Source organism: Mustela erminea, chromosome 21 (assembly GCF_009829155.1).
Source record: "Mustela erminea isolate mMusErm1 chromosome 21, mMusErm1.Pri, whole genome shotgun sequence".
NCBI lineage: Eukaryota > Metazoa > Chordata > Mammalia > Carnivora > Mustelidae > Mustela > Mustela erminea.
Window position 1 is genome coordinate 23,973,793 of NC_045634.1, and position 27,950 is coordinate 24,001,742.

Sequence of the window (27,950 nt, forward strand, 5' to 3'; positions counted from 1 at the left end):
GACCTCCTTCTCTTCATAATGTCAGAACCAGGTAATGGCTAATTGGGGAAGGAGAAATCAGTTTGTAAATTTAAATCAGCTGGAAGTAATTCACTCTGAGTCATCCCATAGAAATACCCAAGAGTTGGTCTAATGGTGTCTTAAGATGAGAGTGTTCATTGGTCACGGAAAGAGCATGAATTACATAGGGCTTGTGAAATATATGAAGACTTGTGTTTTGGAGATGACAAGTGAGAGCTGTTCCTCGGGTTGTACAGTCTTGTGATCACGTTTCTTATTTATTTTCCAGGTCCGGACCCTATTTGTCAGCGGTCTCCCTCTGGATATCAAACCTCGGGAGCTCTACCTGCTTTTCAGACCATTTAAGGTACCTTTTCTCTTTCAGAAATTAATAAAAGGAGACAAAAAGTGTGTGTATAAATAAGCTAAAAAGGGCTTATTTATAAATAAGCAAAAAGGGGGCTTTTTGCAGGAGGAAATATGTTTGAGAAAGCATCTTACAAAGTGCCCCCCCCCTTTAAAGTTTAGTTAGTAAAAGAGATTTAACAACTCAGTTCAGGTGTGCAGTCTCAGGAAAGACTGAAATTGCCTTTTGTCCTTCCCAATAGCTGATCTAGGAAGTCTCTTTGCTTCCCAGTAATGGGGACATGTGTCTGGCTCTGTTTTGAACAGTTTTAGTGTCCTTCCTGTTTATCATTTGCCAATGGGAGTGTTCTTCTGAGTACTGCTCACCAAAAACACTATCAATTCCTGTTCCATATAATATTCCCAGTAAAATAACCCAAGTCAAGGCCTGTTCTGTAAGGTTTCTTATTAGTTGAAATATTGCTAATATTCTTCTTTGGAGACTAGTAAGTTGATTACACTTTCATAAACCAGATTGAGAACCTGACCACCATTATTTTTTCTGTAGGAATAATGTCCTAAATTTCAAACAAAGTAAAATGAACTTTTAAGGAATTCCTTGTTATGCTGGTACACAGTGTAGTATTTTAATTCAGTTGCCTGTCCATGGGGACTACTGAGATACAATCACTTGAGAGATAGTTAATGTTGCTAGAATTGAAAACGTAACAGGAAATGGGACAAAAGCTGAAATAATCATGCTGCCAAGGAGAAACCTTGAAGGCTAACCTATGGAGAGTAAGAGAAAACTGGGACTGGGAGGTTTGTGGGCTGGAGGCCTCGGCCCTCAAGGGGAACACCCGGAAGTCATGATAAATTGAGGGCTTGTGTCTGGTCCCTGAGAACATGGTAGCAGCAGTGCCTGGCCAGGGGCCCCCTTAGGATTAGGTGGCAGACCGTCCTGATTAATGATGAAAGCTCCATCTTGTTGAAGCAGGACCCTAGCCACAGAGGCAAGACAGGTTGAGGGACAGGATCTAGCCTTTAAGGGGAGAGCGATGTGACCGCTGGAAACAGCTGGGTAGGAGAGGCAGAAAGGTGGGAGGGGCAGCCAGTTTAAAGCCAGCAAAGCGAAGAGTCTACCTTCTGTGCTGGGAAGGTCATAGTGTAATAACAGAGCTACCTCTGTTCCGGCACCCGTCCTCTTACTTGAACAGTGATGACAGCATAGGGGGAAATAGAAGGGTTAGACGTGAGGTCAGCCGCAAGGCAGTGGGAAAGGAAGAGAAGACGCTGGGGATGGGGTTTGGCTTCGTAGAATTTCCCGAGTATCTTCTGCAGGGTTCCCATTTTTACTATTTGTCCCTTTTGTCGGATGAGGACTTTTCTAAGATTTTATTTATTTGACAGAGAGAGAGAGAGAAGCAGGCTTCCCACTGAGCAGGGAGCGGGATGCGGGGCTCGATCCCAGGACCCTGGGATATGACCTGCACCGAAGGCAGACGCTTAGGATTGAGCCATCCAGGCAGATGGGGACTTTTGAAGCGAGTTGATCTTCTTAATGGACAAAATACTGGAGATTTAGCCAGCAAGCCCCTCCTATGAATTACTCCATTTAATTTTTATCATAACCCTTTAAAGGGGGGTAGCCTCCGTTCTTCCAGTGAGGAAAAGGAGACTTAGAGCAACTGAATAAATTTTGCTCAAGGTCACACTTCATAAATGGCAGGGCTAGGATTCAAACCCACACAGTCTGACTGCCGTCCGTGCCGAAGTAGTCTGTGAGAGAGCACAGTTCATTGCCACTGGTGGTGACGTGCTTGAGTGAAATATCCATTTGTCCTTTGCCTCTGAGGCCTTCAGGGTGTTTAAACCTCCAGGTTTTTCGGAGAGAAAGCACCTTGAGAAAGGAAGAGACAGGGCCGTGAATCATGACCTCTCTGGCCAGAAGAGCTCAAGGTCTTTGAGGTAAAATGTTTACAGTAGCTAATTGGTAACATAGTTCTCTGCTGGGAAGATAGGAGGATGAATCAGTCCCAACAGCCTGCCCAGAAACCCCAACGCAAGAGTCAGGACCCTGGTACATTCCTAACAACCCTCTTTTAATTAAAGTCCCCGGAGGTTGACCCCAGTCTGCAAATCTGTCTTGGCACTGATCGGTGCAGTGGTCAGTCATGTCAAGTGGTGTTTTTCCCCCTGTGTCATCCATCAGGGCAAGCCACCAGCCATTGATTATTTTCAGAAATAAACACACTTTGTTATCCTTCTCCTGAGGAGCCAGGAGGGGTGACGGGAGGGAGTGCAAAGGGAGGGTTTCTATCCTCCTTGAGGATGGGCTGGAGTAAGAGCCCTACAGGGGACTTTTGTAACGTCCCAGTCAGAATCCCAGCGTGAAAACTAGCTGCTTCAGGAAGTTAAGCAAAATAACTCAGCAGAATTTAGTATCGCTACCTGTGTAACTTTTCCTGGCAGTTTTGAAATTTCGAGTAATAAGTTCTACATAGGACATTCTTAATGTTTTAATGTTATTTTATTGCAAACACATGACCAAGTCCTGACATACTTACCTTCCTGTCTTATTAAATTTACTCCCTTCACTATTCTAATTCTGTAAAATCAGAAAGATCTGTTGACAGAAGAACCTGTTTTCCTACCATTGTACGACTTCATGGAAAAAAAGAGAGGAAAACCTAGATAATGTGCATAAATTTCAAGGTATGATTTGTTTTAGGCCTTAAGGATAGAAGGATCGGCACATATATGCTTATGTCTGTAAAATCTGCCTTCTCAGTTACTTTGAGGCATTCGTAAGAAGAGTTCGTCAGTAGTCATAATGGACTTATTTTTACTTGAGCAGGATGCTATTACAGTTTTTTTTTTTCTTAGTAATTTTTTCGTCTAAATTTGGTTCTTAATTTTCAGGGCTACGAGGGTTCTCTTATAAAGCTCACATCTAAGCAGGTAAGAATTTCAAACTTGCGTGTAAATGATCACTTCCACAATAAATTTGAATTGATTTTCTTCTAGAACGTTCCTGGGTCTCAGCATTCTCCTTTGTAATTCTCATCAGGATTTAATTTTTGTTGTTGATTTAAAATTCAGTGTGAGATTAGTTAGGAATTAGCACAGGAAAATGATTTACAATTCCGTTGTCTCCAGTTGGGATGTCTGGGACCATCCCTGAGGAAGACCGACAGCATGATTATATTGGGATTGGTCCTTATATTGAAAAGAAATCATGCAAACCCCCTTTTATTCCCCATCCTTCCTTTTTTAAAAAACAAGGCTAAACAGGCAAACGTTCACAGTGCGTGTAAGTATCTGTTGGTGGAGAATCATGCTGTGTTTCCAACTCGTGATAACCACAGGCAGAGTCCCAAGTCTAGGGTAGAGCACAGAAGGGGCAGGATAGAGAGTGGTAGTCCGTGACCCTGATAGTTTCCACAGACTGCTTGAAATACTTGGCTTTAGGCTCCCTCCCCCCCCAAAAAAAATGCTGAATACCCAGCGTACTCACCTCTCAGTCGCTTTTTGTCTCTCGGTAAGGTATTCTCTGATTCGTCAGGAATAAGCTATGTTCCGAGCTACTTTCTGGACTGAAAGATGGAGTCCAAAGGGATTAGCACCCCTCTCTTGAGAGAGGGGTGATTTGGTTCACACACCTAGTTAAACACAAGACGTTTTAAGGGTATCCCTTGGGATTTGAGCTGGAAATGTGCATTTTATAGTTCTGATCATGCGGTGAGCGTGTACAGGGCTTGTGTCGTTGTGTCATCGTATTCCTTGCACTTACAGTGTACCGAAAGGTGATTCGGTTCTCTTTCCATTTTAAAAGATGAAGAAACTGAGGTACAGTGAATTTGATTTAGGAAAGTAGAGCCTCTCGACCCAAGTTTTCCTCTATTTTCTTGTCCACTGCTGCTCGCCTTCCAATCCCTTCTAGAATTTTTTTTTTTTTATGATTCTCTAAATCCCCAGCTGTGCCCTTGAAGAACCACTCTCACAATCCCTTTTGATTCATGTTAGAAATTTGGCTAAGCCACTGCGTCATGATTCTTTTGAACTGGCTTTCTTATTTCTACCCATTGCCTGTGGTCATTTCTTTATCTTAGCTCTTTTTGGTTTGACATCACCTTTGACCCAGAAAAATAGATAATCTCCTGATTTGTTTTTTGTTCATATTTTTTTTTCTTTCCTCAGCCCGTAGGTTTTGTCAGTTTTGACAGTCGCTCAGAAGCAGAAGCTGCAAAGAATGCTTTGAATGTAAGTAGTAATAATGTCATCTTCGGTGTTTCCTTGTGAGGTGGTGGTGGGAGGCAGTAGAAGCTCTTTGGACAGGACATCACATGGAGGGAATATGACTGCTCATTCTGATAGGAGGATTCATCCATTTAATTAGCCATCTGAAGAGATTTTTCCTTGAATCATGGTCCGATGTGCAAACTACTGAATAATGCTTTGCTCTTCTCCAACTTTTACTGTAATGCTCAAAATACCTGCCAATGTCTTAATCTAATTGAGCTTGGTCACCGCCCATGATAATGTGCAGCTTGGTTTAGCCATTGTCATATCTCAGAGATCAAACCTAACCCAAGAGTAGACAAAGACTTGGCTTTCCTTCTCATATGAGGTTTCCATTTAGCTGTGTGAGTTTGTGTGTGTGTGTGTGTGTGTGTGTGTGTGTGTGTGTGTGTTGTTGTTGTTGTTGTTGTTTGGTGGATTTTTTTTTTTGGTCTTGTTTTTTTAAGGTTATAGTCTTTACTCTCACTGTTTTCCCCAAAGACATTCTGCATTGTGCTGTAGCAAATGGTTGTCAGTTGCGTTGAGTGGAGGTACCTGTTTGGGTTTGTAGGCATCTTGTCTGCCATATGTTTTGAAGCTTTTGCCAGCTTCATTTTAGAAAATATTTTTCCACTTTAGTGTGCTGAAAACCAAAACAATTTAAGGGGAACCCAGCTGAGAGAAGGTGAAAGGAAGCAGAATCCGAGTTCCAGATGCTGAGGGCTGCTCCTGAGGTGAAGAGTTGGAGGGAAGAAGTCTGGCTCCCTCCTGCTCCAGGCCGTCGGCCTAAGTGACCATGAAATCAGGGTCGATGAAGGCGGCCAAAAGAGTTTAGGGTGCTTCTTAAAAGGCAAGTGGCCACTTGACTGGTTGCCATCTGAGGGTCATAGTGTAGGCCCTTGTGTTGCTATGGAATCTACAGGTGCCGCTCCCAGCTGCTCCTTTGAGCCCCTGGATGCTAGAGCAGACTGTCCTGAGGGAGGGCTGTGGGAGAGACATGGTATCCTGGAGACTTGGAGGCCGCAGGGAAAGACCTCCAGAGGGGTCTGTTTCCTCAGCATAATGGTGTCATTGTGACACAATCTTGAGAAAGGTTTTCAGGCTTTGAAAAAAACTGTACACACTCTCAGAAGACATGGTTTGCTTCTTACTATTGGTTTTTCATGAACGTCTTGGGAATCCAGGAACTCCGAAGAGCTCAGGATTTTCCTGGATTTGGGCGAATAACCTTCTGGTCAGAGAAACTGCTGCCTTAACCTGTTTGTCTTCCACAGAACGAAATACAAACCAATTGTGTACCAGTGGTACACAGTGAAACACAGTGTATGACTGAATATTTTGATATAAAAATTGTTTTGATTTTTACATACATTACATAGATGGAGCCAGAATTTTCTCAGTATAACCAGATTTTAAGTTTTTCAATAAATCTAGGCTTTTATTTAGATCCTGGTATTTTATTCTTACCAGGTAGCACGTTTCTAACTACAGAACTACTCTGGGTCCTTCAAAATTATGTGAGGTTAAGTGTTCACCATGTTGTTTTCACTGTTCTTCTAAAGGAAGTAACAGCAGTTGAAGGTTGTTTACAGAATTGGCTCTCTGCGGCCTGCCTTGACTGTCTGAGGAGCACTAGGCTTTTAGAGTGACTTCCGTCATCTGACGAAGGCAACTTTCTCTTACGGGCTAGAGTTTGTGTTTCTGTTTGATGGAAGCTTGTTTTCAAACTGTCTAAATGGTCATAAACTGTGTTTCCTTGCCTCAGTAAGCGGGAGTATAGCAAACAATTTCAATATTTCTTGGTGCACAAGGGTTATATCCATTCCAAGAATCAGGTTTGGAGCCCTCCTGTGCCATAGCAGTGGAGGTGACGTGTTCCAAGTCCATCCCTCGGCCAGCCGGCCCCAGGTCATTGTGCTTGCGTGTCCTGACATCTGGTTTTAGGTTGGCTCTTCCTCTTTCATTGGCAGTGAGCTTTCCTTTAGCAGCTTCGTTTCCCTTAGTCATTAATGTTCTTTTGTTGCTCATGTATTAATAACTTGGGAAGAACTCCAAGTGAAACTGTTCAAATTCTGTGGATCTAAGGGTAACTTACTATTTGTGAATTACTGAACCTGAGCTCTGTTCTGCTCAGAGGCTGACTCGTGAGTGTAGGCATTTACTGAGCTCATGCTTGATTTCTTGACATGTTTAACTTTTATTATATATAAGGTATTAGAGGTCTTTGTACCTTAGAAACCATCCTTTTGTTCTGGGAACAGAGACCTTGAAAGGATGGATGGCTCTGTCAGGAAGCTTAGGTTTAAAGCTACAACTTGAAGGAAGCCTTCTGCATCTTTGTCCTGTCTGCTTTGTTCAACATCTTGCTGATCGCTTGGTCCATGGAAAGCTGCTGCATTTTTCCTGATGGCAGTGACAGACTATTTAACTTAGATCGTCCAGGACAAATGGCCATGATAAAGTTTGGCCTGTGTGACAGTGGGGCAGGGTTTCTTTTCTCTACAGAGAAAATGGGCCCATTCGGGATAATTTACTTAATCACGAAGCTGACAGCTTTTCTCTGTGGCCCAACATATTATGCTCTTTTCAGGTCATCTTTCTAATTGGTGAATTAAAAACATACGAGGCTCATAGCCATTACAAAATTTATTCCCCTCATGTCATTTGTTCAGCCTTCTCTTAGAAGTGTTTCCTCACACTCCTTTGGGGGAAAGTTCCATGTTGTCATGTTTTGTTTCATTCCACTGTTGAGAAACTAAAGCCTCAGTCCGGTAAGGAACTCTATCTAGATAGAACAGTTCATGGTGTCACGAACCACTTCTCCACGCCTCCTCCTCTGTCTTGGTTACTGTTTGGTTCAGTTATTAGTATTAATAATTAGTCTTCTCCCAAATGCCTGATTTTTTAAAAATCTATTTTCTTTCATTTTTGGATTATGCATCAATTTGATAATTTTATGGAAAAACATGCTCAGATTGAATTAAGCGGTAACACTGAACTTTCATCAAGAGGTTACTCAAATCTTCTAAAGTAAATATAGTATATTTTGTTTTTACAGCAAAAACTCCCAAATTAAGCTAAAAATAACCAAAACCCAGACTTCCCTTCAGGTTATCTATGGTCCCATTAATCCACATGATTAGAAACCCCATTCATTCTTGAACCTGACAACAAAATATCTGACCTACCCTTCACCCTTCCTGCACGTTTGTAATTTCCATACGGGCAGTTTTCTATTTCCCATGAAGGTGGTGTTAATATTCCAAAGTATCCAGCTATTTTTAGGATTTGTTTGTAATTTTGGAGTGTAAATCAAATACGGTGAGTGAGATTGAGAGTTAGCCTGCTATAGTAAAATTTGTGGAAATTAAAAAAAAAATAGAGTAGGCATACAGGTGAAAACCCTGAGCAGAAGTGAGAATAGGCCATCCCTGGCTTCCTGCCAACTGCCAAGACCCCAGTATTGCCCCTGTTGCCTAGTTAAAATCTTGTTTTAAGAAATAAGAGTGATTTGTAGTTAATACTTCAGATCAATAGGCTTGTCATGGTCCTTGCTTGTGTAAGTTTCCGTCACAGGTGTTGTCTTACACTGGTGTTTGGGAATCATTCCTCTAAGGTACAGTTGACCCTTTAACGTCACAGGGATCAAGGGTGCAAACCACTTCCTGAGTAAAAACAAAACACACACACACACACACCCTTTTTATTTCTCCCAAAACTTAATAGCTTACTGTTGACCAGAAGCTTTATTGATACCATAGTCAATTAAAGTCAATTAACACATATTTTGTGATATATATATTGTATTTTGTATTTAAATAGTTGTTATTGAGCTAGGTTTTATCATAGACTCTTGTAAATTATTGTATCAGAATTAGAGAAGTCTGATGTCCTCAAACAATGGACATCACTGCAAGTTGCTTTCACAACTAAACATTGCCTGGATGAGCACAGTAACTGCTTTACTCTCAGATTTTAGACTGTTTGATATAAATGATCCCAATTATCATTGCAAGCCCTAGTGTGTTGGATTCTTTTCTAAAAGTTTGAGTTACAACTCCTATAACATAAAACCCATTTGAAGTGTGCAATTCAGTGGTTTGGGGTATGTTATATATTATAAAAGTTTGCCATTTTAATGATATTTTAAGTGCACAATTCATTGGCATCCATTACATTCACTGTGTTGTACCACCATCACTGCTCCATAGTTCCAAAAAATTTCATCATCCCAAACAAACTCTGTAACCATTAATCAGTACTTCTCAGTTTCTCCTTTATTTTAGCCCCTGGTAACCTCTGATCTATTTTCAGTCTATTAATTCACCTATTCTGGATATTGAAATATTTGTCCTTTTGTGTCTGACTTCTTTCTTCAGTATAATGTTTTCTCGATTCATCCATGTTGTAGCACGTATCAGAACATCATTCCTTTTTTTGGACTGAAGATCCATTATATGGATCTCCCACCTTTTATTTATCCATTCAAGTTGATGGACACTTGGGGTTATTTCCACCTTTTTGCTCTTGTGAATAAAGCTCCAGTGAGTATTGGTGTACAAGTTTCTATTTGAGTCCCTGTTGTCAGTTACTTTTGGTATATACCTAGGAGCAGAATTGCTGAGTCATATGGTAATTTTAGCTTTAGCTTTTTGAGGAAGTTCCAGACCTTTCCATAGTAGCTGCATCATTTTACATTCCCACCAATAATATAAAGGGTTCCAGTTTCTCCATATCCTCACCAGTACTTGTTGTTTTTTTAAATTGTGATCATCCTAATAGGTATGAAGGGATCATTGGGTTCTTGATAAATACTTACTGACTGATTGCAATAGTACATTTGGGTTCTTTTCGAATCTCACATGACTTAAAATGTTTCTTTTAACAGGGATTAGTAAGCTTTCTCTTCTGTGATGGCAGTTCTAATAAATAGTACTGTAACCGTTAGTTTAGTTTACCTGTTAATAAAATAAAGGTTGGGGGAAAAGCCAGCCATTGGGTAAATAAGACTTAGGCTTTATATTCTTTTCTGTACAAGATGCCATCAAGACATGAAGGAAAGGTAGTTTCTCAAGGTCTAAAAAGACTTTGGAATAGAGATTGAAGGGTAGTTTGGTTTCAGAGCGGAAAACGTGGCAGTCACACAGACTTTGAATGCGAAGAAGCCTTAATAAGTGGAAAATGAAGAGGATTTGAGGATATGTAGTATTAAATTCTTAACGATTAAGGAAATGTTATCAATTCAGTAGCACATATAAAGAATTTTTAGAAAAATCCTTAATAATTTGTAAGAAAGCATGTTGAAAATGCACTTGATAGTGTCACGTGTTAAAAAATAGCCCATCTAATCAGGGAAACTGTCTTTTCCATCCCCATAAATTCCTGGTATTAAAGTAAACACTATGGTTATTTATATCACAATTATTCCAGCCTTGGGCATAATTTCAATTTTGTTGTATAGCTTGAACTCTTCCAGCTATCCAGTTACTAAACAGTATGGTATAATTAATCCGTTTGTTCTAGACCAGGCTTCTCATCATGGGTGGGGGTATTATTCACTTCCAAAGGTGTTAAAAGGAAATCACCAAGCAAAAGCACTTGCAAATGTTCTAGACGTGAACCTCTACCAGGAGTGTACTTGCATGGTCAAAAGATGTGGCCATAAAGTGCTGGTACAAACTCTTTTGAGTGTAGAGGGACTCCAGGGCAGTCAAGATCTGCCGTGATCACACAAAGACATTCTGGCTTTGGTTTAGCAGAAGTCTGGACAACAGTCTCTGTTTCCTGTATCACAGGTTTTCCTGACAGGTTGTGCAAGTTAGGACTTTTGATCTTAATATTTGTACAGCTTGTGAGTTAGGTGAATTATTTCCACTAAACAAAAGGTTTCACAGACACAAGCATCCAGATGGCCTGTGTCAGCTCCCCCTCACCAGGCACTCTGTCAATATGTTTCTTATCAGTTTTAAAATTTTCTCCTTAAATTTCTCTTCGCCTGTTGCTCAATGTGGTTGAAGAGGCCCAATTAGTGTGATCCCAGCTGGGACTTTTGGATGGGAAATATGCAAGGCTGCCAGATGAGATCATGAGTCCAATCTAATGTTTATCTGTTAAATCTGTTTATAACTGCTGACTCTTGACTTGCAAAGTTCTAAAACAGCCATTTGACGTCACTGGGCTGGGGGCTGGGTCTGTGCCAGTCGGTATAGAGCTGCCGTGATGCGGGGCTGTTGGTCTCTTCTCTTTCTCCCAGTGACTGCATGCTTGGGGCTTGACAAACAGCTCAGTCCACCTAGCGCCCTCAACAGAGTTTGAGATAGGCTTCCACAACAGTTGACACCACCAAAAGTGACTCAGAACCCGAATACAATGTTAAAAATTAAAAATAGTAAATGCTCAGTGGTGTGACTGTTTAAAGGTTCTAGAGTCTGTCAGATCATTTTTCTCTGCTTTTCTTTATGATGGTCCTGCATTTTTGGATGGTTCTACAACCTCCCTAGGTTAATGCAGCAACATGATTTACAAGTTTTTCTGAAAAACAACTAATGAAGATGAATGCGAGGAATTTGTTAAATATCTAATTAGAGTCTTCGCTTGAAGAAAACTAGATTATTTTTAAAGATCTTGTTTATTTGAGAGACAGAGAGCGAGCAGGGAGGCGAGGGAGATCACGACCTGAGGCAAAGGCAGACGCTTAACCGACTGAGCCACCCAGGCGCCCCGAAAAGTGAGTTATTTAAATCTACTAAGCATTCACATAAGACACTGGAAACGGCAATGCTACTAAAAGAAATCCTGAAGAAGTTTAAAGAAAGAAAAGTAGCCAGAAAATGTTAGCATCATCCTTTTCCCAGGGAAACAAGCAGGAAGAGCCACAGATTCTCCCAAATAAACTGGTTTACTCCAGTGATAAGTGTATGTGGAAATCTCGAGTTCATCAGATGTTACATGGCTGTGTGAAACAGCCTTCAGCCTTTGCATCGCGGCCTTTTCTGAGGATCTAACTTACTTAAACCGAGAACTCCCTTTTAAAAATATTGTCTTCTATTGACCTTGACCTTTCCCCGCATGGTTCTCCGGGTATTTCAGAAATGCTGAGAATCCATTTGCCTCTATCATAAATGTAAGTAGGAAATACAGTATTTGTGGAACACCAAGGACAAAGAATGAGTTATTTGCTAGGATCTTTTTGCTAAGTCTTAGAATGAAAGCTCTTTGGGCTGTTCACATTGCTGATTGTCCTGCAGTACGGCACATTTTGGCCCCGTAAATTGCTCTTTATTATAAAATCACTTTTATTTATTTATTCTTAGTGAATGATCATACCATCCTTAGGACTAGGGGTTCCAGCACTCCGTTCCACACTGGCTTTGTGTTTCTGATGATAATCTACACAGATTTCAACTTTTGGTCCACAAAGCTTTTGTCTTATTTTGTAACTGGAATGCTTTAGAACATTTTATAGACTTGGGGCATAGGAATGGGACTTGACCCCATTAAAATGGACTAAGATGTTTTGCCAAGACCTTTGTCAATGATTGTGTTCTTATTTCCTTACAGATACATAGAGTATGAGGTGTTTTCTTTATAATTAGGATAAAATTTTCATGCCATTTTTAATGGTTATTTAATAATTGTTACATAGAAACATTAAAAACTTACAGAACCACAGTAGGGATTTTTATGTACATAAAAATAAGGGGGGAAGAAATAGAGTAAATAGAGAAATAGAGAATAGAAATAAATAGAATCTATTTTATAATAGAAATAAAATAGAGAAATAAAGTAGATCCTTCTGAAATTGGGAGATATATATATATTTTAGATATAAATTTATATATATTTTAGATGTTTATTATATATATGATCATATTTTTAGATATATATACAATACATATTTACAAAACATACCATATATGTGTGTGTGTGTGTGTGTGTATATACATATATATATATATATATATACGCACACACAATACATACCATATATACATACGGTATGTATTGTAAGTATGTATTGTATGTAAAATACAATATGTATTGTAACTGTGGGATTAGGAATAAGAAAATAGTTTTTGGTGTTTTTGTTCTTTGGGGGTGGTGGGGAGAGCACATGTTTCCGCATAAGCAACAGGGTCAGAGGGAGAGAGTCTTAAGCAGGCTCCAGGCCCAGCCCAGAGCCCGGTGGCAGCAGGGGAAGGGTGGCTCCGTCTCAAAACCCTGAGATCTTGACCTGAAACCAAGAATCAGCCACTGAACCAGCCAGGTGCCCCAGAAATAAAGCAGTTCTAAGAAACATGATTATACTGACTAATCTAAAATCTTAAAAATAATACTGTCTAAAAAGGCTAATATTTATAGGGGGAAAAAAGTATATTTTTAGAATTAAAATCTCTAAAAATTAAATTTCAGTAGTGAATTATTGAAAAATTAAGTGGTACCTTGAGTAACCTGGACATTGGAAAAAAAGGTTTGTAAGTGTGTTTTTTTTTTTCCTAGCGATTGTGGGACAAGTTAATTTTAAAGATTAATGTTTTAAAATTAAAAGAGCTGAATAATTCCCCTAGAGAATGAAGTTGGGTAGAAAATTCCTAGTATAAACTAGTAACCAGTGGTTCTCTTGTGTTTTGAATCGCTTTAATCTGTTTTGTCCTTTGTTTGCTTTACATAAGACAGCACTCAAAAAGTATAAATGGATGAATAAATATACAGAGCTTAAAAAGTAAATTTGGAAACATGGGACATGAAAATAAATTTAAATGGAACGGAATTCACCATGTTCTCAAGCGGAAGGTTAGTTTATAATAAAGGAGCAAAAATCGGCAAAGTACAAAAGTGTTTCTATACTTTCAAAAATAATAATAAAAATTAGAGTTCGCACAATATTACAGTATAATTTTTCAAAGAATTTTAATATTCACATAGAAGGCCAGTGTAATGTGCAAATGGACATTAAACTGAAGGCCGAAAAACAAATATTCAAGGTGTTACAGGTTATGGATACACCTCGATGAAAACGAACAAGGTTGTGTAAGAAAATCAGGCTGTTTAAACATCTTAGAATGCTACACAAATGAATAACAGGACTCCTGGAGGTTTTTAGGTTTAGAAAGGTCCTCGGTAACTGTGGTAGGAAGATGTTTGCTTTTCCAATACTTGAGCAGGTCATCTTTGTTGATCTATAGGCATGTTCACCAAATTCTAAAAACATCCTTAAAACAGTCTTAAAAATGAAACTCACTGATATTAGAGGTACTGTATACTTGTAGTTCTCTGTGCAGAACATTATTACTGTGTTGGTACCTGTGAAAAGGTACTAAATCTCTACACTGAGGCTAAGAGAGAACAGAGAAGGTTTCTTCTTGGGAACCAGTTATGTCTGGGAGGCTTTCTAGGCAAAGTGTAATAAAAGTGTCCATCAAGCTGACCTGGTTCAAATCCAGGTTCTGCCACCTACGGATTCAAGACCCTTCTCTGGACCGCAGTTTTCTTCCCGTTAACATTTTGTTGATACTACCTATCTCAGAAGGCGTAAATGTATCTCAAAGTAAATGAGATATTTTTTAAAGCCACTGGCCACTCAGTAGTAAAAATTCTGGTAATTGGGATGATCATCTTCACAAAGGATTGGTTTTATTCCTTAAGCCCACTTCGCGACAGTCTAATTTTAAAATAATGTCTGTGGAATTCCGCATTCCACTGGGTTCAGAGTACTTCTGAACATTGACCTACATTACAATGAAATTAATGACAAATTGATTCATTAGTCCTTTCTTGGAGCTTTTTTGGAAAACGAAGTTGCAGTGTTGTCCTTAATATATATTCAAGCCTTCAAAATATAGGGAACCCAAAAAACAGCCCCACCTCTCCCTTTTCTGTGGAACTGATCATGTACATTTCTTCGTCCATTTCAGGTTCCTGTTGAATCTCTTTAAAACCAAAGACACCACATCCATTCCATAGAAAGTATTTTATTCAGCAGCCATTGGGATTTCTTAAGTTAATGGTTGAACAAACTTTTTTGCAAGGAGAAGTTTAGCCTCAGCCCATCAGGTCAACAGTAAATAGACTTGAGGTGATGCATCAGAACCAGTGCAAGTTGATCAGAGGCGAGACCTGTTTTGACTCACTTTCCTTTGGCTCTCTGTGCAGCACAGGAAGTACTTTGCAGTGAACCTCCAAAGTTTGAACTTAACTGTTCACGTTCTTTACAACTAATTTGTGCCTGAGCCCCAAACTCTTGGTTGGAAGAAGCTTCATAAAGGTTTTTGTTTTTGATTTTAGTTTTTTTAAAAACAGGTTTACAGAGCAAATACTACCCTCTTTCCTTATTTTTTGTATTTTTGCCTTATGCATCAGAGAATAGATTTTTCCCGCCCATGGATTGATTTATCTGTAGTGGTATTCATCAGTGACTTTGAGGACCAAAAAATGTATTGCTGTAGATGGTACTCATTTTTGTCCTCAGTAAAATTGAGGGTATAAAGTTGTTGACTTCAAGATTATTCTAATATTTATTTTTAAATGTAATACAGCCTTCCTTCTTAAAGAATTGCTCTTACCCTATTGTGCTGCCTATAGTCAGGACCAAGCTTATATGCATCTTTTACTCCCTCCTGGTACTTGGCTTAGGATGAGCTCTTCTTGGTTATGCACAGGTTGTGTGCACATTGAGTAGGAGATGTGCCTGGTTCTTTTCTAGGGAGGGTGGTCATTGCTCAAAAACTGGAAAGCAGAAACAGGGCTGTTGTCACAATTATACTTGGAGGCTGTTATGTCTGATCTTTAAATGGAAGTCTTTGCACAATGATTTTGGGAAGGTACAGCACCTGTTTTTTATCAGTTGTAGAGTTTAATATCCACACTTGTTTTTCTCTCCTTCCTTCATTTTTTTCTTCTGCATCAGCCACCAGTAAAGGCTTAAAGTAAACTTTGCAGAATTATCCTTAAAGGAGATAGAGGAAGTTATAGAGAAAGTTAAGATGGTTCCTGAAATGTACCAACAAGCACTTTAGGTGACCCTTAGAGTGTGTTAAATGTATTTTTTACTTTAGTCTGTCTACTTTACCAGTAGAACTTACTCTTCATATGTTTTTCTACTTAGATATAGAATCCTTGGTTTTTTATCATTCTAAGACTCCTTATATTGCACAACATCTAACATATCTCAGAATTCATAAGGTATTTCCTACAAACACACATACCTCTTATTTTGCCTGGCATGTGCCTAATGTGTGTTAGGTACAGAGGCAGGTTGGTCTCCTTTTCAATAATTAGAAGATTAGTTTGTAATAGTATGATTGGTCTTGTCCTTGAAACCTGTAGCCCTTTTATCTTAAAGGACCTGTATGGTCATCTATTAATGATACATCAGAAATGTAATTAGAAAATATTTAGAAACTCTGCCCTTCCCAGTTTGATCTTGTTTTTGTTTTTTTTTTGTTTGTTTGTTTTTTTGTTTTTTTGTACTTGGTACAAGCTGTAGGAGCACATGTATGGCCTTTATGAAAGTGATGCTCCTAATTAATCTTCATTAGGGATTTAATCTTTTTGTAGTTACAACAGTACATTTGCACATAAACACCTTTGTTTTCTCATCAGATACACTATGTGACCAAAGAAGTATATTTTCTAAATGGGCCTGGTTTAGTAACATAAACTATGGCTAAGAATAGGGTTGTGATCTCTTCTGTTTTATGTTTTCTTTTTCCCTTCGTGCCAGACTCCCTGATGTAAGCCCATGTTCTGGGCTTTACAGAGATAAACCGTTTTACCTAGAAATCACTTAACACTGACACGCATTATGTTTTATAACTCAAAATTTTTTGCTGGGACAGTCCTAAGGCTTGAGGCAGAACTTGTTGATTTCCCAAATAAGTGAAGTTAGCCATTAAAATGCCGAGGGGTTTTGGGTGTCCATGGAAGCAACAAATATCAGACTAGATGGTCACAAGCCACCATTAGGTGGATGTGGACCATTCCAGGTTTGTCCTGACCCCACCTCAAGATCTCGTGAGGATCAAAAACCTAGCTAAATGCAGGTACTACCTAGCATCTGCTTACTTTTAAGCTTTTGTTAGTTGTGCCATTTGTTCGAGTGCCAACGTTCAGTAGGTAGCGGGACCAAAAGGTAAAAGACGGTCATGTAGCTACTGCCTTCCCCCTGAAAGGGGGGGCAGGGAGGATGCTTACGGCTGCTGTTGTCCCAACTGGGAGAACAGGAGAGGCGGCGGCCCTAGGACTACACGGTAAATGGCTGCTGGCAGCACGAGCCACATCTGGTGTTGGGGTGTTCAAGCTTCTAAGAAATGCCTTTGTCCCGACCAGAAGAGTTGACCTCTGTTTACCTTCAGAATCCTTGGAGTAAAAATGTTAACGTCAGGATTCCTGAATGAAAGAACACCATCTGCACTCTGGCCTAGGTTTCAAGGCGTCACTGTAAAATACCGCTTTAATGGGTAACTGTCCATGCCAGAAGTGGAGACCTCCTTTTCCTAACATTGTGAGGGCCCAGGTCTTTCGATCATCCTGTCCTAAAAAGTTAGGACAGTTTGAGAACCTGGTGGCAAGAGTTCAAACAATCGTGCCCTCGCAGCCCTCTGGAAAATAAACTCTGTTTGACTCGGGGTCTGTTGACATGTTTAAGATGGAGTTTATAGCTTCTTCAAAGACCCTGTCATGACTTTACAGTCACCCTATACAAAGCAGATTCTCCTGGGGCACGGCTCTGGGCACGGGGGCTGGCTGGCTCGCAAAAAGTGTGCTTTAGCAGAAAAGAAATTGAGGTAGGGTGGACGGCCAAGTCCGACGGAGCTCCAGATACCTCCGCAGGCCTCACGCCTGATTCTCCCAGATAGTGGATCTGGCCTCTGCGGTTAGCAGTCAGCACCCCAAGAGCCGCTCAACTGCGTAAATGAACAGAAATGGGCAAGAGGAGGAGGACATCCATCACCAGCTCCCTGAAGCATGGGGGGGGGGGGCATGGGGGGGCTCGGGCTGAGGGAAGTGAAACCAGGTGGACTAAAGGAAGAATTTGAAACCGCACAGCATTAATTTGGCCAACAGCTCTGATAATCCTGCTGCTTCGTCCAGTTGCGGGAATCCTACAGTTCAGTCATGACTCTCCTTCCCTTTTACAAGTGGTAGAAGCACCTTTTCCAGAAAAGCCAAAAGAGAGAAGTAATTGTCAGCAGTCCACGTTGAGGGGGCGGTATCTCCTTAGGGGATGAGCCCTAGGCCCCAGGAAGGTTTATCATAGGCCAAATGTTAACCACAGACATGAAGAACTATTTTTTTTTTTTTAAAGACTTTATTTATTTGAGGAAGACACAGAGAGCATGAGCAGGGGGAGGGGCAAAGGCAGAGAGAGAAATAGGGCTGCCCACTGAGCAGGGAGCCCGATGTGGGACTCGATCCCAGGACCCTGGGATCATGACCTGGGCAGAAGGCAGACGCTTAAGCAACTGAGCCACCAGGCACCCAAGAACCATTTTCTTAAAAGCAGCTCTGGAATATGGACTATTGATTTCCAGTTTATAACTGAGGAAAGTGAGGCTCAGAAAGGTTAACATTCCTAGGATCTGCAGCAGAGGGAGATTTGAGTCCAAAGCACCCACTCCTCATTGCCACAGTTTAAGCGTGTTTGGGAGGAAGTTCCATCCAGAATGAGTTGTGAGCTTGGATTGGGTTGTCTCTTTTGTAACTGTCACTATAACTCTAGCTGATACTTTGGAGAACCAGTGGTTTTCTGGGATTTTTGTGGGTTTTTTTTTTTTGTGTGTGTGTGTGTGTGTGTTTTGCTACCTTCCTCTGTAAGGGAAAGGGGACCCACCAGGACCATCTTCTCTCAGTTTTCTACTCCTGTACTTAGGGGGCAGAAACAAGGTTCTGCTCCCTTCGTTGTTGGGGTGCATACATCCTCTTTTAACTACTTTGCAGGTTTTCACTGTAAGATTCTGGCTTGGTAGTTAGAGGGTATGCATGTGAATGCTGTAGTTTGTTGGCATGAATAAAAGTGAAGCCAAGGGTAAAAATTGTGTTCTAGGACGTGTCCCAGTCACTAGGAAATACTATCAAAACACTTCTATTCCAGACCCAGGATGGCTAGTGAAGGGTGATAATGGGTTTCTCCGCTGTGGCCAAGCTGATTCTATTAGAACACTGAGAACTGCGCTTGTCACACAGTGTTTTCAGAGGAGGAATTACATAGGCTTAAAAATGAAGGATGACCCTCTGCAGACCTTCTGGGCTGGGTGTGGATACCTATTCCTTTGTCACTAAAATTTTCAAAACAGGTTAGTTTCATTGTGTTTTATGGAACATGTGGTTTAGAAACAAAATTATACGGATTTTTTTTTTTTAATTTAAGGGGTTAAAAACAAGGACATGGGACCCCCAAAAACCTAATATTCACTTGGAAAAGTATTCTATTAGGCAGTGTGGAGCATCTGTCCTTGGATACGTAGCTTGACTTCAGTTCAAGGGCACATATATGTACAGAGAGCTCTTGGAAAGGGGTCTCTCCAAGTGTAATCGAGATGCATTACTAAGAGAATGGGACACATTCTTTTTAAATGACTGTTTAGGCAAGGAGAATAATGAGTAGTAAATCAGATTATTCTAAGGTAAATCCAGAGGGAGGACTGTGGGGTAGTTGGATTAAGAGAAAGAAGGAGGCATAATTGCTATGATAATTTCTCAGTGGGCAGTGGCCCAGCAGCACAGGCTGTTGTGTTAACAATCCTGGTGTTTCTATAAGCAATGCCCTTATTTAGGGAAAGTATGAAATATGGTTTACATACGACAGCTTCTTCTCAATTACTCATTCCTTGTCGAATCTCACGTACCTAAGTTTCAACACAGTGGAAACGGAACAACACCCTCCCTTATTTTCGAAAGATAATGTAGTCTTTGTCAGATAAATAGCTTTACAGCACTGTAATATTACACGTTCACGCAATCATGGGAATCGGAAAATTGAATTCTGGGACGCCTGGGTGACTTGGTTGGGTGTCTGCCTTCATGGGTCACCATCCCAGGGTCCTGGGATCAAGCCCTGCATTGGGGGGGGATGTCCTTGCTCAGCAGGGAGCCTGCTTCTCCGTCTTCCCTCCTCCCACCCATATTCCTGCTTGCTCTCTCTTGCTCTCTCGCAAGAATAAAATCTTTAGGGGCGCCTGGGTGGCTCAGTGGGTTAAAACCTCTGCCTTGGGCTCCGGTCATAACCTCAGGGTCCTGGGATCGAGCCCCATATTGGACTGTCTGCTCAGTGGGGAGCTTGCTTCTCCCTCTCTCTCTGCCTGCCTCTCTGCCTACTTGTGATCTCTGTCAAATAAATAAAACCGTAAAAAAAAAAAAAGTGAATTCTGGATTCTCCCAGTCAGTTGTGAATTTAGGTGGATTACTTATTGGATCTTAATTTCTCCGTCTATGTGGAGGAAGGTACTGGCCTTCTGAGCGAGACTGTATTGCTGTAGTGTCAGACTGCCCTTGTAGCAGGACTCTAACATCCTTGCCTTCTGCCCACTGAATGCCAATGTGGTCTCAAGTCTTGTAACAGCCCCAAACACCCTCACACATTTCCAGATATCCCTAAGGAGTTGGCGTGGGTGGGGGAAACGGCCAGTGAGGAATGCTACCATGAAAAACTGCTAGGTTAGGTGGTCCCAAAAATTAAGTCCTAAAATTCTGTGAATTTCATGCTTTATTTTGCTCTCTCTCTACGACTTACTGACTTACTGTCAAAGAACCTGACCTAGACCTCTGCCAGCAATGTGCTTCTGTGATCTTTATTTAGATAAGTTGGGGTGGGTTTTTGTGTGGTTTTTTTTTTTTTTTTTAAAGATTTTATTTATTTATTTATTTATTTATTTATTTGTCAGAAAGAGAGCACACAAGCAGGCAGAGAGGCAGCTGAGCAAGGAGTCCGATGCAGGACTCGATTCCAGGACTCTGGCATCATGACCTGAGCCAAAGGCAGCGGCTTAACCCACTGAGCCACGGCACCCTTGTTGCCTTTTTTTTTTTTTTTTTTTAAGTTTTATAAATGGTCATAGAAAACTTTTACACTTCATAAGTGGTAGAACATTTTTACTCATTTGTTTTCAGAAATGGCGCATTGAGGGGTGCCTGGGTGGCTCAGTGGGTTTAAAGCCTCTGCCTTCGCCTCAGGTCATGCATGGTTCCAGGTTCCTGGGATTGAGTGAGCCCCGCATCGGGCTCTCTGCTCAGCAGGGAGCCTGCTTCCCCCTCTCTTTCTGCCTGCCTCTCTGCCTGCTTGTGATCTCTGTCTGTCAAATGGGTGAATAAAAAAAAAAAAAATGGGGCATTGGAGCAAGTTTTTGAAATTGTGTTGATTCCCGGCAACACCCCCCACCCCCACCAGGTCCCTTATCTCCTTTCTTTCAATCTTTTCTGTTTATAACATGTAGCTCTTCCTTTAACTTCCTTCCACACTTTTGTTTCTGAGCCTCGTCTCCACCAGAACAGATGACCCAGATGCATGTTTCTTTTTGGCTTGTCTTGAGTCATTGTAAGGTTCCAACTGAATGTAGCAATTGTTTTCAGACTCCTAGGGAAACTTTTGCATGTACCTTGCCTAGAGTCTGTTTCTAATCTGAATATTTTATGCCGCCTGTGAAAGAGAAAGCTGACAATTCTCAGAGAGCTGTAAATAAATCATGGTCCCCATAGACTTGAGAGTATCTCCAAAGTATGTATTTACCTCCTCCTTTCTGATGGGAATGACTTGTCTATCAATAATTTTCCAAAAGCCATTTGTATTTCTAACTTTTGTTTTTAACTTCTAGAAGGTAAAAGTTAATTCTTTTAACTTCATTTTTTATATGTTGAAAGATTTGCGGTCCCCAGGTTATTTCCTTTCCCGTAGCCAAAATGCTCTTTTTAAATCGGAGGACTTTACTCCTAGCCCTCTTCATAAAATGTTTTGAAATACAACAGCAGAGAGAAATGTGAATCAAAACCACAATGAGATACCATATCATGCCTGTAGGATGGCTGAGATAATAAAGGCAATCACAAGTGTTGGCAAGGAGGTGAAAAAGTTGGGATACTCTTGCATTGGTAGTAGGATTGAAATGGTATATCCATGTTGGAGAAGAGCTTTACAGTTCTTCAAAAGAGTTGACATAGGGTTCAACAGTGGCACTCCTATAGAGTTGTGTCCACACAAAAACTTGACACAAGTTTTTGCCGCCACAAAAGAGTGGAAACGACCCAATGTCCATGAAGTGAGGAAAGGGGAAACAAAATATGATGTATTTGTACAATGGATTATTATTTGTCAATAAAAAGCAGTGAGGGTCTCCTATGGGTTATAATATAGATGAACTTTGAAAACATTATTCTGGATGAAAAAAGCCAGTCACAAAGGACCATGTATTGTATGATTCCATTTATAGGAAGTATCCAGAGTAAATAGGCATGGAGACTGCAAGCAGATTATTGGTTTGAGGGGTAAGTTGAAGAGTGGGGGGGGGAGGAATGAGAGGCTACTGCTGGATATAGAATTTCTTTAGAGGGCTATGAAAATGTATTAAGCTCTATAGTGGTGATGGTTATATAACCCAGTGACTATATGAAAACTCACTGAATTGAGCGCAAAAGGGTGAATTTTAGGATATGTAAATTATATTTCATAAAGCTGTTAAAAAATAGCTTATGGTATTCTAGCAACTTTAAGGATAACATTTAATTTTGAGGTAAGCCAACATTAAATAAATAGAAACCAAAGTCATAAATAGATTTTTAATATTTGGTCATTTAGCAAGAAAGGACCTAAATGTATTTTTGTGGCTGGATAGTATAACATAATGAAGCTCCCTCCAACCTCTGAATCTCTTGGCCGTATCTTTCCCCACATACTACGACTGGAAATCTGTCGAGTGCAGCATATATAGGTAATAATCGTTCTCTTTTATTTATGAACTTGTTCTAGTCAGCAGCAGGGGAGAGAACTGATTTATCAGCGTGTCTCGTCCGCGGTAGCAGAGGCAACTGGTGTTGGAGCACTAAGTCTCTTACAGGAGAAGCTAAGAGGTTGCTGAGGAAATGGATAGCTGTTGACTAAAACGCAGCCAGGGTTGTGGTCACAGTACCTGAGTATGTTAAGTGTTTTACAAAGCCTGTGTGCCGTCAACAGAGTAGGTCAGTCTCTTTACTTACTCCTGAGAATTGAACGAGTTCTTCCTTCCCCAAAGATACTGTTTAATGTACCACCTTTTACAGAAATGAGCGATGTTGCTTCAACTTTTGTGTCTGATCCTTGAAAATTTAGAAGGAAGTCAGGGCTCCCTGTCTCCGCCCTTCCCCACTGACCCCTGCCTCAGTCCCACCATACTGCTTTCTTCTGCCTTGTGGGATAGTCTCTGCCTTCAAAAAGAGAAAGAAACGCATTAAAAGTTATAACTTAGGGAACACTTGGGTGCCTCAGTGGGTTAAGCCTCTGCCTTCGGCTCAGGTCATGGTCTCCTGGTCCTGGGATGGAGCCCCGCATCGGGCTCTCTGCTCAGCAGGGAGCCTGCTTCCCCACCCCCCTCTCTGCCTGCCTCTCTGCCTACTTGTGATCTCTGTCAAATAAAAAATTTTAAAAATCTTTAAAAAAAAAAAAAAAGTTGTAACTTAGGGCGCCTGGGTGGCTCAGTCGTTAACCGTCTGCCTTCAGCTCAGGTCGTGATCCTAGAGTTCTGGGGTCGAGCCCCGTGTGGGGCTCCCTGCTCTGTGGAGAGTCTGCTTCTCCCTCTCCTGCAGCTTGTGTTCCCTCTCTCCCTATATGTCAAATCTTAAAAAAAAAAGTTAAGACTCCGTCCTGTTGCTTATGTTCCCTCTCTCCCTGTCAAATAAAATCAAATCTTAAAAAAAAGTTAAGACTCCGTCCGTGGTGAGAGAGGCCAGCAGTGGACACCAGGCAGATCAGCTGCCACCTGGTGGAGCTCTGAGTCTTTGAGTTTGTTAGAGCAGGTTGTGAAGTCGCCCCGGAGATGTACTGGGGGGTCTCTGCTTGGGTGAATCTAAAGAGGCACGTCAGGACTCCCGGCTCTGGAAAGATCTGCAGTTTAGTACCAGAAACCGAGATAAGGAGGGAGGTGTGGAGTGTAGAGAAGTCGAGATGCAGGTACCGAGATTAGATTAGAAGAGGTTAGAGAGTGGCCACTCCTAAGCTTGACCTTGACTTGAGCTCCTTTCCTGAGGTTTCTCATTTCCTGCAGACAGGATGGTTTCATTGACTTCATTTGTAAAGGTTAGAAGATTCCCAAGGCTAAGGAAGAACTGAGCAGATGATTACAAAAGAAAATGGATTTTTATACGCTGAGGTTTTACTGTACTACAGGTATGGTTTCTGGTGACCGATTCCTCTCATTCTATATTAGAAAGTCGGAATGAATTGGTTAAAACGTACAACTTAAAGGGCATTTGTTTCTCCTCTTCAGCTTAGACACCTGGCTAGGCAGGGTTTTCTGGATGCCCCACATTCCTTTCAAGCACCAGTGGGTTTTCGGTTGGATTTGGGGATGGAGGAAAGGGTCAGTAAAAAGCTTATTAGAATCAGCCAGGAAACGCTTTCAGCATATGCAGTGGAGTCTTAGGGAATGGCTGCCGCCTTATTACTTTTCTTTGACCCCCAAAAAAGGGGGCAGCGGTTTCGTCTGACCCAGGACATCCAGTACAGATCAGATCGGCTGGATTACTGATCGGAAAGGAGTGTGTGTGAAACGCCTAGAAGATTCTGGTAGGAAACGACCTTTTTTTGGAAAAGAACTGGGTAGCTTACTGGGTAGCTTGACTGTCTCCCAGAGAAGGGCAGAGTCCACTGACCATGGAATGAGCAGTAGAGGTAGCCTGTTACTTTCCAGAGGTTTCCTATCCTTCACCAAATGGAATAATCCTAAACATTTCAATTTGCTGGTATTGGGCTTTGTAAAGGCTTTCAGCCTGGGACTGTAACTGGGAGAAACCAGGCATCCAGAACAACTCAGCCTGGACAAATGCTCCCTCCCCTCGCTTCAGGCCATGAACTTCAGGGATCCTTTATAAAAGCGGTGTTTTTTACAGCAGATGAAGCTTCAGTTATCTATCCCTTTCCCTTCTCTCTCCCCCGTGTAAAAAACAGTCCAACATATTGTAGTTAGAAGTTGAAAATTAAATAAAAATTAGCTACAACAAATTCGATCAGAAATGTTGGGTTAGATGCTTCCTTTTAAAGGTTCAGGATCGTAGGACGTCCCAGCAAGTGGCAAGGGGGTGCCAAAATTCTAGGTCCTCAGCTTTTTAGTCCCCAGACATAAAATTGGTGAATGGGTTGTTGAATCAACTTTTAACTTTTTAAGTGGTAAAACAGTCTTACCTTCTTTGAATACATAAAGACAAGGATGGGGGGAGACCCAAGCAGAATACAAAGCACAAGGACTGAGTCAGACTGTGTTTCCAATGAGTAATGCAGCCACACTGAAGCAGGGGCAGGAGACCGAAGGCGAGTAGTTCTTGAATATACATACCTGCTGTATACTTTCAGGCTAAAAAGTCAAAAAGAACTGTAAATATTGAACTTGAGTTAGCCAGGTTGTTTTAACGTTGATACTGTTGCAGGATTTCTGAAACGACTTAGTACATCATCCTGGACTAAGCAAATACATAAATGTATAGTGCGGAGAAGGAGTTAGAAACACGGAGAGGGGAGACTAGAATTAACCCAGCGGTGTGAGGTTGGAATTGGAGCACAAGTACAGACTTGTGTTTTTGTTGTTGTTGTTTGAAGATTTTATTTATTTGACAGAGAGATCACAGGTAGGCAGAGAGGCAGGCAGAGAGAGAAGTGGGGGAAGCAGGCTCCCCACCGAGCAGAGAGCCTGATGTGGGACTCGATCCCAGGACCCTGAGATCATGACCTGAGCCGAAGGCAGAGGCTTAACACACTGAGCCACCCAGGCGCCCCAGTGTTTTTAATATATCTAAATAGATGTAGAGAAATAGATAAGGATGTGAAAGTATTTGTGTGCGTGTATATACAGACCTGGAATGATCTGAGTACCGAGACAATTAGTAATTATAAATCATGAAGTCCAAGAAGCTATGAATCAGTACTGATAATATGAGTGAACAAATGAATAGACGACTGAATAAACGGTAGATGGGGCAGAAAGGTAAGCTTTTCCTTAGAAGAGGAAAAAAATATAGAAGGAATGATGAGAGTAGCAAATCAGCATTTGACAATTGCAATAGTAGTGATTGCTTCAGGCAAGAATCAATAGATGTTAAAATTGGTGAAAGCTTAATGAGAAACAGGATATTTATATAGTCTCTTAAGTATCTCTCTAGGAGATCTTTAATTAGGAGATCTATTCTTTTAATTAAAATAACCTTATAGTGGAAAAACTTGGCAAGTGATCAAAGTTGTCACTAGTAATGGGACAAAAATGACATCATGTGCCTCCTGATTTGGTACACTGAGAATGACACATCTTTTCTGTGATACTCCTGCCAAAAATGCATAACCTGAATCTAATCAAAAAACAAATCAGATAAACCCAAATTGAGGGACATTCTACAAAATAGCCTGTACTCCCCCCAAAAATGTCAAGGTCACAGAAGACAAGGACAAAGGAAGATGTCCCGGGAGACTAAAGAGATGACAGCTCAGTGCTCTGTAGGACTCTGGAGTAGATCCTGGATCAGGGAAACAGATGTCTTGGCTTTTGGGAAACCAAACCGTAAAGGGTAAAGGGGCATTGTGCTTCATCTTCCTCTTACGCACTTACGCAGTTCAGGCAGGAAAGAGTGGGGAGGGGGGTCTGGGCAGAGGGCATACACGAGTTGTTTGTACTGCGTTTGCAGCTTTTCTTTAAATCAGAAGTTCCTTCAAAATACTTTTTTAAAAACTGAAGAGAAACCACTAATGCAGCTAGTAGAGGGCTCTGCTCTAGGGGGTCTTCTCCTGTTCTGTTCCACCTCTGCTAGCACCCGCTAGGAGTCCTCTCCTGCCAGCTTTCCTCCCTCCGCCTTTTTAATCAGATTTTATAAATTCTAACTTTTCAGATTAAGCATATTTGTCAGAAACGCAATACAAACTATTCAAAACACAAGTGCTCTCCCCCTCCCCACAAAGCACCCCCAAAGTTACCACTCTTAGCAGGTTAATCGGTCCCACTGTGAACATTCCGGGGCTCACACAGATCGTGTTCACGTCCAAGTGTATATGGTCTCCTCTCCCTGCCAGACTACTGAACACTGTTGTTCTTTTTTTCTTAACCTTGTGCTGCACTGGGGGTGGCTGTAGCTTTGCCTCATTCTTTACCAGTATTTTCTCTAAAAGAATGCTTTCATTGTCCCTAAAACTAGTTCTCCAGGACTGACAAACCGACCTGCTTTTATTGTGAAGACACGGGGGGGAAGCTGCTCGCTCTCAGGTTTGAAGAATGTCCCAAGTAAGCCATCATCAGGCACCAGGACAGCTCGGAAGACCTCAGTGACAGGGACTGGGAGACATTTCCTGTAGTGGGAGACTGTCAAGGGGACTTATTGCCCATCACCTCCATTTTCTGTCACTGATACTCAAGGTTGAAATCCTCAGAATAAAAAACATATTTGGTCATTTAGGGCAGCCCCTGTCCCTTGACTAGCCAGAGCTGTTGCTAGGGAAGTAAGGACTCAGAAGGCGGACCCCGACCTCTGGGTGCCCTCCTATAGAAGAGGGGCCACCCCGGCAGCCACCCCAAACACCTTCTCTTTCCAGATCTGCTCTGACTGCTTCACGTCTTGTCTGTTCCGTGTCGGCTTTCAGCCCTGCTGCGCTGGCACTACCAGAACTATCCTCCACGACAGTGATTCTCGGATAGCCCTGTGCGGGCAGTTCTAGCGTCAGCTTGGGAACTTGTTAGAAATGCTGGTTCTCAGGTGCCCTCCTAGACCTACTGAATCGGAGACTCGGGAGGTGGGGTGCTCAGCACTCCGTAGTCGGGAAGTCAACAAGATGATTCTGACGCCTGCGAACACTTGAACATCATGGCTCTACTCAATCTGATATTATTTATCCAGTTTAAAAAGTTGTAATAACTCTGCCGTGCCACATACTCCAGGGTCCGTCCTCGTGGTGCGAACGCCCTGTGATCTCCCCGCAGCCGGCTGCACGCGTGGGCGCCACATGCACCCTCCCCCTGCTGTGCATCCTGTCACATGCCACTCTGGTGAGCCCCTTCCTGGACTGCCACCTGGTCAGTTTCTGCCCTTCCATCACTAACTCTGATGCCTCTGCCACCCCCCCCCGCCGTTCCCCAGTCACTTTCTGCCATGGCTGTGTTGCTCACGAGACC

At 41.6% G+C, this 27,950-nt stretch overlaps 1 protein-coding gene across 9 annotated transcripts in view; it reads left to right on the forward strand.

Annotated features, from left to right (window-relative positions):
• Positions 1–27,950, forward strand: part of RBPMS (RNA binding protein, mRNA processing factor) — a 171,680-nt gene that overhangs the window by 74,887 nt on the left and 68,843 nt on the right. For all 9 annotated transcript variants that reach the window (XR_004282190.1, XR_004282194.1, XR_004282191.1 and 6 more), the window contains exons 2-4: positions 290–367; positions 3,268–3,306; positions 4,546–4,608. Coding sequence is in view for 5 of the 9 variants with exons in the window: in XM_032328937.1 (XP_032184828.1) it covers positions 290–367; positions 3,268–3,306; positions 4,546–4,608 (180 nt within the window). In the remaining 4 variants the exon portion in view is untranslated. The remainder of the gene's footprint in view (positions 1–289; positions 368–3,267; positions 3,307–4,545; positions 4,609–27,950) is intronic.